The 15,444-nt window shown below is 36.8% G+C and overlaps 1 protein-coding gene across 3 annotated transcripts; it reads right to left on the bottom strand.

Moving 5' to 3' along the window:
* Window positions 1-1,642: 1,642 nt before the first annotated feature.
* Window positions 1,643-4,773, bottom strand: LOC135199301 (uncharacterized). Of its 3 annotated transcripts, XM_064227213.1 has the most exons (4): window positions 4,404-4,773; window positions 4,173-4,234; window positions 3,986-4,064; window positions 1,643-3,890 (listed from the first exon to the last, which is right to left on the bottom strand). In XM_064227213.1, the coding sequence occupies exon 4, from the start codon at window positions 3,474-3,476 to the stop codon at window positions 2,079-2,081; it is 1,398 nt and encodes a 465-aa protein (XP_064083283.1). In that variant the 5' UTR covers window positions 3,477-3,890; window positions 3,986-4,064; window positions 4,173-4,234; window positions 4,404-4,773; the 3' UTR covers window positions 1,643-2,078. The 3 variants fall into 3 exon arrangements, with proteins under 3 accessions (XP_064083283.1, XP_064083282.1, XP_064083284.1); XM_064227212.1 differs by having other exon boundaries at window positions 1,643-4,064; XM_064227214.1 differs by lacking the exons at window positions 3,986-4,064; window positions 4,173-4,234.
* Window positions 4,774-15,444: the final 10,671 nt, after the last annotated feature.

The following is a 15,444-nucleotide window of genomic DNA, read 5'->3' as shown; positions in this document are numbered from 1 at the left end:
AAGTTCCAGAGAGGGCATGGATTTACTATTGAGTTGCTTATTTACAAGTCGGTTTTTGGCATGTATAAAGCTTAAGCGATTGGATTCAATATGCTGTAAATAGAGTACACAACCAAATATTTCCTTACTTGCATCTGAAAAAATATAAATATCATAACTGCCATCTCGTGGACCAACACATCTAGCAATTTTTAAAGGAGGAGCTCTGTTGGTTTGCCTGCAAATATTAATCCATTCTCTCTGCAATTCTTGCGTTAATGGTTGATCCCAATGTAAATTCTTTTGACGTTGTAATTGATGCATGAACAATCTACAGCGGTTAAACAATGGCATATTAAAACCAAAAAGGTCAAACTGTGAAGCAATTGTTTGTAAAAGAGACCTTTTAGTATTAGCATTGGGATCAAGAAAAATTGGTTTAGTGAAAATTTCGTCGGAACATCGGTCCCAGTTTAAACCAAACAACTTGTTACGTAAAGGCGTAGCTGCCTCGGCTTCGCGGTCCACTTCATCCTGTAAAATTGAGTCATTAGTTACAACCTGCTGAACGTCAAATTTATAGGGATTGAATATATTCGAAAGCTGTTTATACGACCACTCTAACTCCTCTGAAGTATTGGCAGTAATAGCCCCATTGTCCATATAAATCATGGAATAGATAGATTTCTTTAAATTTGCTATTCGAGAATCCTCTGAAGGTTGTAACACAAGTATGTAATATAATGAAATCATTAATAAAAAGGGACTACATCTAAGGCCAAAAGGTAATCTTACATTCTTAAAAGCCAATAAGGAAAAATCACCTTGACTCACATTTTTGTACCAAAAAAATAACAACTTAGACTGATCAGTTTCTGTTAAGGATAACATATTAAAGGCTTTCTTAAGGTCAAATATGAGTAACTTTTTGGTCAAATCTAAGCTGTAAAAAGGAAGAGGACAATTTTTGGTTTAACGTAGGCCCTGAATACATGCACTGGTTATGTGACAATGATATACTATTAGAAGAATCCCTAAGGTTAGACAAAAATACAATCCTACATTTGGTACTATCCTTATCCAGTTTAAAGATAGGCATGTGTGGTAAAAAAGAATGTTGAAGGTTCTCACTTTTAAACACCTCTAAATCATAAATGGGTTCAATTATGCCTGCCTTCAATTGCTCCTTAATTGTTTGGTCAACGAGCTGCAAACGTTCTGGATGTCGTTTAAGTCTCTTGAGATTAGACCTTAATATCAACTTAGATAGATTTTCATTCTTGAAAGTAAATGAGAAACTTTCCCATTCCACAACAAGGGAACGATAATACGTCCATCAGACTCCCTACGACGAAGGGTTTTGATGGTAAATTCGACCAACTGGTTGTTAAGTTCAATACTTTCATCATTGTAGAAATTCTGATCGTAATTTAAGTAATAATTACATTCAGACTCTAGAAGTTGATCAGTGGCCTGTTGCAGTGGTTTCTCCTTAAGCATACCTCTTTCATTTATTACAGAAAATGAACAGTTTACTTCAAAGTCAGTATTAATGTCATCATCGGCAAAAATATCAACTTTAGAGTTCAGCAAACAGGAACTACTCTGGATATGAATAGCAGAACTACACTCAAATGGGTTACTAACAGCCGAGGTTGCACTCTCGTATCAGCTAAATTATCAATATTCTTAATCATTAAATCAATGCTACCAGACAGCAAAATACCTGCATGACACTCAGTATACATCGATGAATTTATTCCTCCAAAAACTGTATCTGTACCTGCAATACAATAAGCGAAGTCTGTACCTAAAATGAGCTGAACATTATCAATTTCATGAGAAAATTTATGAAGGAATTGATCAGCTAGTTTAACACCTTGTGCCTGAAATTTATCAACTAATCTACCAAGCAGAGGTAATTTCAATGCTACATTAATGTTTGGTACAACCAAGCAATAAATTATAAAGGATTTATCTCCGATCGTAACAGGAACTTCAACAATTTCAGTAAAATACTCCTTGTTGCCATTAAACCCATTAACTGTTAGCTTTACTTTAGAGTTAATGATTTTAAGATTATTCTCCTCCGCCAATTTCTAAGTGACAAAAGTGCTCTGCGAACCACTGTCCTTCAGTCCTCTGTAAACAGTCCCCCCAACTTTAAATGAAAAGGTGGGTAAAATGGAATCACCATGACAAGTAGGAAGGACGGCAACACCGCTGCTTATTTGAGGAGAAGTTTCCACCTTGGATTTGCCGTTATTAATATTGTTAGAGTTTCTGCCTGGTGACGGACTCCTATCACACAGGTAAGTCATATGCCAGCTGTTACAATTTGAACAGCGTCTCTTTAATTTAAAACGGCACTTACCGGAAACATGATTAAATTGGCCGCATTTTACACATCCATTTCTAGATTTTAAAATATGCACTTTATCTGTAGGAGAAAGAAAATTAGGGCACTTATGAATAAAGTGAAATTTATCAGTATTTCCAACCGCAGAACACAAGGAACATTGAGGCGAAGACCTGTCTTTATCATAGGTTACTGCTTCCGCAGCCATGCTGGTAGTTCTCTCTTTACGAAGAGGGAGTGTTAATGTCTTGACAGGTGAAGCTTTACATTTCACGCTTTCAACACCTTTCCCGTCACTTTCGTACCTTTCGCAAGCTGCAAAGAAATGTGAAATAATGTCATTTAAGGAAGGATGAGTCTTTCCTGTAATATTAATAAGATGACGCTGAAAGCGACCATTTAAGCCGTGCCAAGCAAAATATCTGACAAATTCATCCGCTCCAATGTTAAAAGTCTTGACTGCTTCGCATACTGATCGGAGGATGGAAATAAATGTGAAGGGATCATCACCCTCTCTTAGACTTAACTCCGTAATTTTCCTAATTGCATTGTTTTTACAAACCTCCTTAGAAGCAAAGGCGGAAATCAATAGTTCTTTGGCATCTACATAACTCTGTTTATCAGCTTCCAGAGAACTTAATAAAGTCTTTGCTCGACCGTCTACCTGTTGCTTCAGCAATAAAAGTAAATCTCTGTCTGGATACTGAAATGCATTAGTTGTAGCCTCAAACTCTGCTATAAACTTCAAGAAATCTTCTCCTCCTTTGCTAGTAAACTTAGGAAGAGGAGCTGTTGGCTGTTTCAGTAAACTGCGGGCCACGTCGGGAATATTATTAGAATCATTCTTACTCCTTGAAATCTCAAGTAATGGTAGACAATGCTCAATTTTGTCTAGATAATCCTGGCAACTTGTTAATTCTGGCTCTAACTCTGCTTCATCAGATATGTCAGGAAATTTCTTCAAGAGGATTTGATCATCTAGCTCTGACAACTTGTTTCTATAATTAACAAGAAGACCTTTAATAGCTAACCTTTCTCCTTGTGTAAGGGCAGAATAGGTGTCAGACCTATTGAATTGTTCGGTGACTTTTCTCCGAATGACTTTTCGTTGTCCGATCAGTACCTGTAAGTTAGCCATTATAACAAAAGTATAACAAATGCAAACCAATAAAATGTTAATTTTCTGAAAAGAAAAATTATATTTATTTCAATAAAATGTTAATATCCTGGAAAGGAAAATATCAATGTCCTACAAATAGAAATATGAGAGACTATTGGGAGCCCCAGTCGTGGTCAATTCTCTACTGGATCATCTGCACCATCATTAAGCACCTTTCTTCGTGTTGCCCCACGTTGGGCGCCATAAGCAGAACTCCATAAAAATCTGTGGTTTGAAATAAAGGTTGGAAGGAAAAATGTAATTAAATATGATATTTATTACATAAATAAGCCTTTAAAATGACGTAGTACCGTAGTTACAAACAATTGGTAGGAGAACAAGGCAATTCACGTAGATCGTAGGGCGTTTCCTTCGTTCTGCTTCGCTCGCTGTCTGTAAAGAAATATTCAGGAAGATTAGTATCTAAAAGTCATGGTCATTTAGGTAGAAGAATATACCCATAGGAATAATAACCCACTTAAAATTACCTTACAATTGAGCAACTGAGGTTTACATTAGTATCAGGAAGGAAATAAAAGGGCCGATACACCGAAACCAAACACCATCCTGAAATGAACGGTAAACCTAATATAAATTTGCTCGGTCGTAATATGGGAGACAATCCGTCATAAATATAACCACTCGAAACATTAACGTATTAGACGATTCTCTTACCCATGTGTTAACAACGTGAATTTATGAATAAGCTAGAGTTACTAGTCCGAGAGCTAAATCACCTGAAAGGACAAGAGAATACGATGTATAAAACATATTGACCACAAAAAACTATAACGAATCTTCATAAGTTAAAAATGACAGACAGGAAAACTTGAATAGGCAACACAAGGCAATGAGAGTTCGCAATGATAACCTTAAAAATAAGCCCTATATATTCTTGGTACTCACCATTGTCGAACCATGCACAAAGGCGTTGCAGATGGATTTTGGCAGAATTTTCTCAAGAGGATGACGTAGACCAGGGATCCCAATAAAAAGCCTTTAGCCTAAGACAGGCATGTCGGACGAATCAAAATTGTAGGAACCTTCCCAGGTGAGTGAGGTCTCTGCTCTCTTCTCTTTGTCTCTCTCTCTGAGACTGCCTGACGGCCGGGCTGCCTGGCTCCTCGTCGCCGTTTTCGCTCGAGTAAAGCATATGGAAGGAGGAGGAGTTAGCAAACTACCCATCTTTAAAGACTGGACGGCAGGAAAGACAGTTTGATGGTACCAAGAGTAGGGCAATTGAAATACCAAGTTCTTAATAATTACTAGTCTTTCCTGTCGCCATGCGAGAATATGAAATGTCTAAGGAATTGGCTGTCTCTATATGAATTGCTCTTGTAGACAGGCAAGTGAATAATACATCGTACCCTTCCTGATTTGCCTTCCTTCTTTGATTTCCTGTGGCCCAAAGAAGTCAACACCTGTGTGTGTGAATGGAGCAGCTGGAATTACTCTTTCCAATGGTAAATCAGCCATCTTCTATTTTAGAACAGGGATTCTCATTTTTCTGCAAATGACACATCTTTGTAGAACCTGGCAGACACTTGCATTGGTACAGATAATCCAGTAAAGTTCTCTAAGTTTTGCCATCACATGGTTGCGTCCAGCATGAGCTAATTTTTCATGTGAAACGAGTAATCAAAGTGGTTATATGACTCTTTCTAGGTAATATCATTGGATGTTTCTCGTCAGCTGAAATTTCTGCTTTGGAGAGCCGTCCATTAACGTGAAGAAGCCTATCTTGAGAATCAATGAAGGGATCTAGTTTATAAATGCTACTGCTACTACAAAGTCCTCGGCCCCTTGACCCTTCGCTCTTTTGTAAGAGTGCCACTTCCTTACTAAAAGTTTTCTTCTGGATATATCTGATGACTGCGTTTCCAGCAGCATTTAATTCATCTGCTGTAATTGAACCATTAAGTCTAGTTTGTCTCTTAGATGTCAGTATGAAAAAAAAGATGGTGATACACAGCAACATCCTTCCTCAACCGATGCTATGAAGAATAATACTTAAGGAACTTATCAACAGCATTTCCCTCCATCATCTACTGGATGCACTGCAAAAGTTGTAGATCCTTCCAATTCAACATCATCTTGGGTCATGTCATTTTTCCACAGCTCCTCTACTCCTCTAAGAAAATATGGACCATCAAACCAAATGTTACTGTTCAGCAGTTGCTGACTTGTGAAACCTCTTGATGTGCAATATCAGCAGGATTCTCTTTACTCTGAACATATCTCCACTGTGTATTTTCAGAGAAATCCTTAATTACTTTCACTCTATTCCCAACAAAGATAGGAAACCTCTTTCTATCACTAAAAATATAGTGAAGAACTGTTGTAGAATTTGTGTGATAGAATGTCTGGTCCACTGTAATCTGCAGCTCTTTCAAAATGTGTTGTGCTAGATTTATGGACACCACTGCAGCAGTCAATTCCAGTCGGAGTATGGTTGTTGCCTTTACAGGACACACTCTAGACTTTCCCATAAGCAGAGTAATGGAAATCCTCCCACTGGTATCAGAAAGTCTTGTGTATGCTGCAGCACCATAGCCTTCATTGCTAGCATCTGAAAAAAACATGTGCAGCTGTGAGAAAGTCACTGTACCAAATTCCTTTGGTTTGACACATCTTGGAATCTTAAGTTACCCAGGATTGGTAAATCGTCAAGCCACCTTCTCCAGGGCTTCTGGTATTTTTCGGGAATAACATCATCCCATCCCAAGCTGCTATCCTGACAAACTTTGCAATGAATTCTCTTAGCTGGCAAAAGAAAAGGAGCCACAAAACCAAGAGGATCATAGAGGGAACATACTGTTGACAAAATGCCTCTCCTTGTAAGTGGTTTTGGGTCAAAGCTTGTGAAGAAAGTAAAGTAGTCATTTTCAATATTCCACTGAAGACCATGAGCTCTTTCTGCATGAAGTTCATCATAGTCAAGATCACATGTTTGAAGATCTTTTGAACGGTCCTCCTGCAGGATTGATTTCACCACCAGCCTGCTGTTACTCACAAACTTTGTCAGCCGAAAACCTCTTTCCTTCAATGCAGCCGAAACATCTTTCACAAGTCTTAATGCCTGCTCTTCTGAAGGTACAGACTTTAAATAATCATCCACATAAAAATTAGTCTTAATGGTGCGTTCCACATCTGGACCAAACTTATCCTTTGCATGGTCAGCTGCTGCCCTCAAAGTGTAATTGGCAATGCTAGGTGATGATACTGCTCCAAAGATGTGAACACCTATTCGATACTCAGTAAGTTCGCTTTCAAGTTCACCACCAGGCCATCATAAGAATCTACGGTATTTATGTTGAACTTTTTGTACCTGATCTTGGTAAAACATAGATTCTATATCACCCATCAACGCTACCCATTCTAAACAAAATCTGATGAGAACTCCAACAAGGGAATTAGTCATATCAGGACCTTGCATCAACTTGTCATTAAGGGAACTACCCTGGTATTTAGCACTACAGTCAAAGACTACTCTAATCTCATTTGGTTTTTTGGATGGTAGACACCGTGATGAGGTAGATACCATGCAAGCTGTTCATCATACGACTGATCCTCCGGAAACTTATAAGAATATCCTTCAGACACCAATTTCTCAACAAATTCCACATAATCTTCATGGTACTTTGGGTTTAGTTTCCTTTTTCTCTTCGCCATTGTGCTCGTTTCACTGCCTGTTCTCTATTGTTTACCAAGTTAACTTTATTGGTTCTAAATGGTAGGGGAAGCTGGCAGTGTCCATTAGTAAACTGAATGTTTTCTGCCACTTCTTTGAGGAACTGTTGATCTTTTTGTGGCAAAACTTTCTCATCAGGAACTCGACCAACATCTTTCTCACTAAAGTCTCTTTCAAACATATGGATCACAGTTGCAGGATGAATACACTCCTTTACCCTTTCAACTTCCTGAAGAAAGACATGGTGACATGAAATACTGTTCTTCTCTGAAGAGTATTTGAAATGTAGAGGTCCACTAACAGTCCATCCATGGTGGTAAAGGAATCTTGACCCTTGGCTGGAAGCACCTCTAATGGTTGCAGTGCTTTAGGGCAATTACTGCCAATCAGCAAACCAATCTCCAGATCAGCTTTCTCAGACCGGCTACCTTTTTGAGCAATTCTGGTTTTGGTATCTGTTGATGACTCACTGGGATATCTTGACGAGTAAAGGTTTTTGGCAGATCAATAGTGGTGTTTCCTTCCATATCTGTGACACACAAATGATTAACCACCAAAGTATTCACAGTGTTTATGTCATGCATGGTTCGGAGCTTTAAACATGTCACTGTTCCAGATGCACCTATCTGCTCTCGTAAACTCTCTGTGATGAAACAACCAGTGCTGCCATTATCAAAAAAGGCATAGTGTCCAAAACTGCTTTGTTTCCTTTCTGATATACTTTTACTGGGAAAACAGCCAGTAATATTTTATTTACTTCACTGACATGATTGGTAGTACATGAGCTAACAATAATTTCACTTGCTACTATGCTAGTCAAGCTATCATTCTCTTTATGTAGCTTGAATCCTTCGATATGCATTGATGTGGAATGCCTCTTACAGCATGTCTTACATTGCTTCTTTTCATACATCCTTTAGAGGTATGGTTGAGACCAAAGCATCCAAAACACAACTTTATCTCCTTAAGGAAATCTGTTTTCTTCAGAGGTCTTCTTAGCAAAATTCCAGCAACCATCAAGATCATGGTTTTTCTTGCACGCACATTGGACATTATTTCTCTTTCTCACACTCAACTGATGTCTTTCTATTTTTTGAATTCACTTCTGCTTGGGTAGCAAAATTTGAATTTTTGTTCTTTTGTTGACAATATCTGAGTTTGAAGCTACCAGAGCTGTTTTCAGGCTTTGAATAATTATTTTGAAGAGCAAACTTGCTTAATGTTGGGTCATTTGCTGCCTTTGCCTTTTTATAGACAAATTCAACCAAATCTGCAAAATCAACTCCTCCCTTTTCTACCCTCAAATGTCAAGCCAGGCTACACCACTTGTTCTGAAGGTATGTCAGAAGTTTTTTTTTACAACTGCTCAAAGGTTGGGAAGATGATTTAGTACTTCCATGTGTGACAAGTTGGTCGTGGCATGTCTGCACTTAATAAGAAATAAAGCAAATGTATACAAGCCATGTGGATCTTTGTGTTTCAGTGCAGACCAAGAAATAAGTTTCTTAGTATATGCCATTGACACCTTGTAGGGATCGCCATACTCTTGACTGAGCAAACTCTTAGCTGAAGTATATCCTTCTGAAGAACTCATATACAAGTATCCACCTATCAAGTCTTTGGCTTCCCCTTCAAGTTGCTGATCCAAGTAGTAAGTTTTGTCAGCATCATCAGAAGCATTTGGGGCAATTCAGACATCAAATGCCATCATGAAAGTGGCAAACTCAATAGGATCACCTTTTAATTTTCTTACTCCTATGCTTGGAAGCAACATTGCTGCAGTCATGTGCTGCTGTGTCTTCAGGAGCATCTCTTATTGGCACTGTAGTTGCATATCAAGATTTGGTTTAAGGAACCGACTATGGCTAGAACTACAGGGAATGTTCGCTTTCAAGTGAGGAGTTTCTGATGTTGTATCCGCAGGTTGTGGTTGGAATGGGTCTACATTTGGTTTCAACTGGGAAGGAGTATCTTTTAGCACGATACCGAGATATTTTCAGCTTCAGCATAAACTCTTTCTCTTGCTTGAGACATTGCAATTTTGTTCCTAATTCTAATTGCTCTTTCTTTTTTCTAAGTCTAAATTCTAGCTCTTCCCTCTCCTGCTTAAGTCTGAGTTCTTGTTCTTCCATCACTTTTATTTTTTCTCTTATAACATGTTTAGCTATCAAATCTGCCAGTCTAGCTTTCTCTTTGAGGTGAGCAGATCTTACACTAGTTCTGCTGGACTTGGTCCTACTAGTGGATGAGGAACAAAGACTTTTTCTATCAAGGTCTGCAGTCAATTGCAATTCACTTTCCTTAACCCAATTACTCATTTCTGTAATGAAACGATCAATAGATATTGTATTTTCTGAATGCCTCTTATTTACTGTGCTTCGTTCACTGGAATCTGTTAGATAATTCACATATTGCTGAAAACATTCATCATATTTATCACGTAATTTGCACAAAATAGTCATTTCAGACTTCACCAGATGAAGATTATCACATTACCCATTAGTCTAAAGATCTCATTTCTCCTTTTGGTCACGGCAGACAGAGCAGCAGTTTGGGTAGTTTCCAAAGTTTTTATTTGCTCTGGTATCACTTCATTGAGGCAATCTTCACTGACTACAGACACAGCAACTTCGCTAGATTCCTGCATTTTCAATCATGAGATTTTCTTGAACTAATCTAGCTGCCGTTTTCTTCAAAGCCACAAGGATGATTGTAGAAAAGACACAGATACTGATACTCACGTCCCCTCCGCTTTATTCTAAATTATTTGGATATAAAGTTCAAGTTGATATCACAAGACACTTTAAACCAACTTAAAGCTTTAAAATCACTTAGCACTAGGCACTACAACTTAAGTTGACCATTACTGTAAGGGCTTACAGTTGGTCAGTACTCCAAGACCAGAGAACCAATGATGAGTACCATGCTAGTAGTACAAGGCGACGAGGTTCAAGAAACTGAAAATAACAAAATATACAAACTTACTAAAACTGTTAGATAGAAATTCCATAATAAAAAAAAACTGATAATAGTTTGATATAACTACAAAACACCACAAACATGAAATAGAATATATACAAATTTCAGTAAAGAAATAAACTTACATCTGTGTTACTCTAAGCTACATCCAATATAAGCAAACCGAATTTCCAAAGAAATTATCTTAACACTTTGAAGAGTTCTTCTACTCTGTCAGTCATAAAAAATCCTTGATCCTATTTCCAGAAACTTGTAACTGTTACAGTGTAATTCCAACACTGATAGCTACCAGGATAAACAATCTGTTCAAGAACTACTCAACAACAATTAACAAACAAACAAATTACAGCAGTAACAATCCAAAATAGACTGAACAATGTTTATATGTAAAACGGACAAAATTTCTATAATACAATTTAACCCTAATCACGAAGTTGAAAAAACAAAGCTTATTGAGTGATTATGTACACAACTGGTTTCTATAAAAAGCTGCATTTACAATATATATATATATATATATATATATATATATATATATATATATATATATATATATATACACACACACTTTACAATATGTATATATATATATATATATAATATATATATATATATATATATATATATATATATATATATATTATATATATTCATCCACTAGCTACTGTCGCACTCTTTGTCAAGTATGGACTAGAATGCATTTACAGCAGCTCTAAGAGGAACGGAATGTGTGGGGAGAGGGACACCCATTTGAGGTTATTATTTATATTTGTCATGCTTTATTACTTAGGACGTTGTTAGTTATGTACTCTATATTATATGATTATTTTACGTGGTGTAACTATTAATTATATTAGTTTCACATTCTGTTACTTGCTTTTATGGGTCTCATAAATGATTGATTTCTTCTGAAGTAGTGTTTGGGTGGGGATTGTTTCACCAGTGATCTTGACCTTGTGTTGACTTACATCGTAAAATGTCGCACAAAGACATCCTATCCATTTCTGCCTGTCCCTCTGCCTGAAGATACGTTTCCAGGAAATAGTTACCCAAATTAGGAATGGAACTCCTTGTGGTCAAAATGAACCTTCATAATCCCCTCTGGAATATGGATGCGCCGATCTTGCGGACGTTGAATTTACAAGTGAAGAGGTGCTTTCACACTTGCCAACTCACCACAACACCTCCCAGGCTTAATTGCATGTAAAACTAATTAAGCAAGTGTAATACTATACAGTACATGTATTTATTTAAAGAGTAAGAGTTATATAATTGTAAGTCGCTCTTTATGCCTTTTGCAACTCATAGAAATGATATAAATTACAAATAATAGCAGTCACTGTTAGAAGTTGTTCTGTACCTAAACTTCTCTCTTACCCTCTGTGGCGAGCGTGTGCGCACACACATACACATTATACACACACACACACACATATATATATATTCACTATCAAGAAAGCTGGTCAGTGGGGCATGCAGGTGGGTATATGGATTTACACACTGGTTGTAAACATACCTGGACCATAATAAAATCCCATGTACAATAATGCTGCCGTGTCATTAGGATTGTTTCGAATTTATATTTGGTTCTCTTAGTAATTTTGTATTTGTGTGCATTTTTTGTTCTACATTGAATAATATTACTATATACTATATACAGGAGACTTCATAACGAATTAATTTTTTGTAAAATTATAAATAATTTATTGGCAATTTACTAACTGGCATCATTCTGAATTACGGAGAGAAGATGTTTTCGATTTCATCACGTGATTGAACGTGGCAGTGGAAACGAAGCTAGTCAGAAGTAACGATAGGTGAATTTCTCTTGGGAAACTCATCGGCAAAATGCGGTGATCTCGCCATAAAGAAGCAGAGTTCTTGGTGTAGTTTTGAAATCAGGAGGTGGGGGGGGGGGGGGGGGGGGGAGGGGGGGCGGTAGGGGGGGGGGGGGGGGGGGGGGGGGGGGGGAGGGGGGGGGGGGGGGGGGGGGGAGGGGGGGGGAGAAAGCTTTTCTTTAATTTATGGACGTCAAGTACAGGCAAACAGCTATGGATTGGATAAATTTTGGGGACACTATATCGAGTGATTACAAAGATAGGCACCGTTTTGGGTTTTGGGGCTTCTGGGAGAAGCCATTGACGTTACTTATAGTATGAGACAGACGGATGGCTTCTCCCAGAAGCCTTAAGCCGGAAAGGGTTAATAGCTGAAACTAATACTTAACAACTGAAAGTAACGAAACTAGCACTGAAACACCGAAACTAGCTCTGAACAGCCAAAACTAGTACTTAACAACTGAGACTAGCACTTAACAGCTGAAACTATTACTAAAACACCAAACTAGCGAAACTAGTGCTGAAACACCGAAACTAGTACAGGCAGCCGCCAGTTACTGCTGGTATTGGATACCGGCATTTCGGTTTTACGGGGTGCTTGTTCAATATATTCATAACTGGGTTTTACTCTCTGCAGGGTTAAGGGTGCTTAGGCTGAGTGCCAAGACCGACCCCATAAATACAAACATAATGAATATGCATTGTTTCCTTGGCTCTCTTAAAAAGTTATCCTTTACTTTGCTGTATCCAAACGATAGTGTATGTAGTCCTATGTTAGTTACTATTGTATTATGAGATACAAACAAACCGATTCTGTTTTGTTTTGGAAAAATCAGGTGAGGGCGGAGGTAAGAGCATTTTGCTGTATTGATTTGATTTGGTTGATTTATAAAGATTTTTGGCACTATGTCAAGCACTGGGGCAACTAAGGTCATTCAGCGCTGTAACGGAAATTGTCAGTAAAACGTTTGAAAAGTGTTACAGAAGGAAAACCTCAAAGCAGTTGCACTATGAAGCAATTGTTAGTAGAGGGTGGACAGTAAGATGGAAGAGAGACAATATGAACAGGGGTACAGGAAAAGGAATGAAAGTAGTCGCAGATAGGGGCCAAAGGACGCTGCAAAGAACCTTAACCTCTTGGGGTATTTCGCCGTATTCAACTCAATCCAGAGCGATTTTTTTGTTTGTATTTAGTGTAAATTAATCTCTAGAAACTCTATTTATATGTGACAAGGTTATTTTTAGTGGTGGGCGCAATCGATTATTAGTTATCAATTACATCGATTACTTTTAAAAAATCTCAGTAGTTATTTACCATCTTTTCATTTTTTTTTTTACATGACAAATTTTATTTTCTTTTGTTAATATCTGTTAGGCCCGAGAGCATTTCACTGCATTTATATTTATTTTAAAAGGATTTTCAACATTTATTTTGCTTTCTTATAGAAATAAGTAAATATGTTCGAATTCAAAAACAAAATTTATAAACTAAATAGAAGTATCAAGCTTATTTTTATTTCTTTAAGAGTTGAGACGTTTATTTTTCATTCAAAGAGAAGTTTTTTTCATTTTCTTATCTCCTAGCTCTTCATATCTTCATGAAAAATAAAGAATAAAAATATTCATCTATTTTATTTTAGGATAAAGACTCGGGGAATTTTTTTTTCTTAATTCATTATTCATATAAATGGATTATCGATATTTACTTGTATAATGGAATAACAAACACAATACATAAAGGTTTAAACTTGAACTTATTGACAATGCCAGTCCTCATTATAATTTTCAAGGATTCCTGGCTTAGAGAGAGAGAGAGATAAACCATAATTGTATAAATTAATATCGAGGACCTCTGGACTTTATTATATTGTAGTAGTACATGCAATGTACCAGTTTCCTGTGAAAGCAATCATTAAGTAATCGTTTACTAATCAATTACTGATCACCAAAGTAATCAAAGTAATCGACTACCAAAAAAGATGTGTTTTGCCCATCACTAGTTATTTTTCGTTATATGATGTGTTTTTAAGTTGAAATATGACTTGGATACTTCTTGTTGGGAACTAGACTTGGTTATTTATTTCGTTAATAAGAGACCCTCACAAAATACAAACATAACGAATATGCATCTTTTCCTTGGCTCTTTTAAAAAATAATGCTTTACTTCACCGTATCCAAGGATACTGTATGTAGTCTCATATTGCTATAGTATTATAAAAGATGAACAAAGTGATCAGCTGAGGGCAGAGACAGGTTTATTCGCCCTATTTAACTCGACTCAGAGCGATTTATTGCTTTTTTTTAGCGCAAATAGTCCTCTATGGGACAAGGTTATTTTTTGTTATATGAGGAGCCTTTAAGCTGAAATATGATGGCTTAGATACGTCTTGCTGTGAACTCGAATGCTATTTTTTTCGTTAATAGATGGTGTCAGGTACATGTTATTTTGTGTAAAAAACAGATTCTGTTTCTTCTCCTTCATCCTATTTCATAATAATACGCAACTCACGTATAAATCTTTTATCGGCGTTAAAACAACAGTAAAATGTCTTATTTCATGGCCAGTATTTGTAGTAATTTTCAACTTAGTATTTAAACCCATTAGACAACTCCTTATGAAATTTGTAATTAGTAATTTTGCCATTAAGAGAGAGAGAGAGAGAGAGAGAGAGAGAGAGAGAGAGAGAGAGAGAGAGAGAGAGAGAGAGAATCAACTGATCATTCAAGAGTTTTTAAAGAAAGATCTCAAAAACACAGACAATCAACACCTTTTGTCTCTTAGACGGGTTCTTATTTTTGTTATGAACAGTCCAGTACTTTGTCCTGGAAAATCCCGGACAATGAGAAAAATCCTGGATGGTTTAACCCTCGGAAAATGGCCGGGATCCCGGGATCCTGAGAGAGAAACCTTAGTACTTAACAGCTGAAACTAGTACTTAACAAATGAAACTAGTACTTAAGTGCTAAAACTAGTACTGAACACCAAAATTAGTACTTAGCAGCTGAAATTAGTACTTAAAAGTTGAACCTATTAAAAAAACTCTGAAACTAGTACTTAGCAGCTGATCTAGTACTTAACAAATGAAACTAATGAAACTAGCACTAAAATGCTGAAACTAGTACTAAAACAGAAACTAATATTAAATAGCTATAATTAGTAGTTAACAACTGAAAAACTAAATAAGCTAGTACTTAACAGCTGAAACTAATGAAACTAATACTTAACACTGAAACTAATGAAACTAGTACTTAACAGCTGAAACCTAGTACTGAACACCAAACTAGTACTTAACAGCTGAAACTAGTACTGAACACCAAAAAAACTAGTACTTAACAGCTGAAACTAGTACTTAAAACTGATACTATTAGAAATATTGAAAACTAGTACATAGCTGAATTAGTACTTTATAACTGAATCTAACGAAACTAGTGCTTATCA

The sequence above is a fragment of the Macrobrachium nipponense genome, chromosome 25 (genome assembly GCF_015104395.2).
Source record: "Macrobrachium nipponense isolate FS-2020 chromosome 25, ASM1510439v2, whole genome shotgun sequence".
Lineage (NCBI taxonomy): Eukaryota > Metazoa > Arthropoda > Malacostraca > Decapoda > Palaemonidae > Macrobrachium > Macrobrachium nipponense.
The sequence above is the reverse complement of the archived record's forward strand: the minus strand, read 5'-3'. Positions and strand labels throughout refer to the sequence as shown.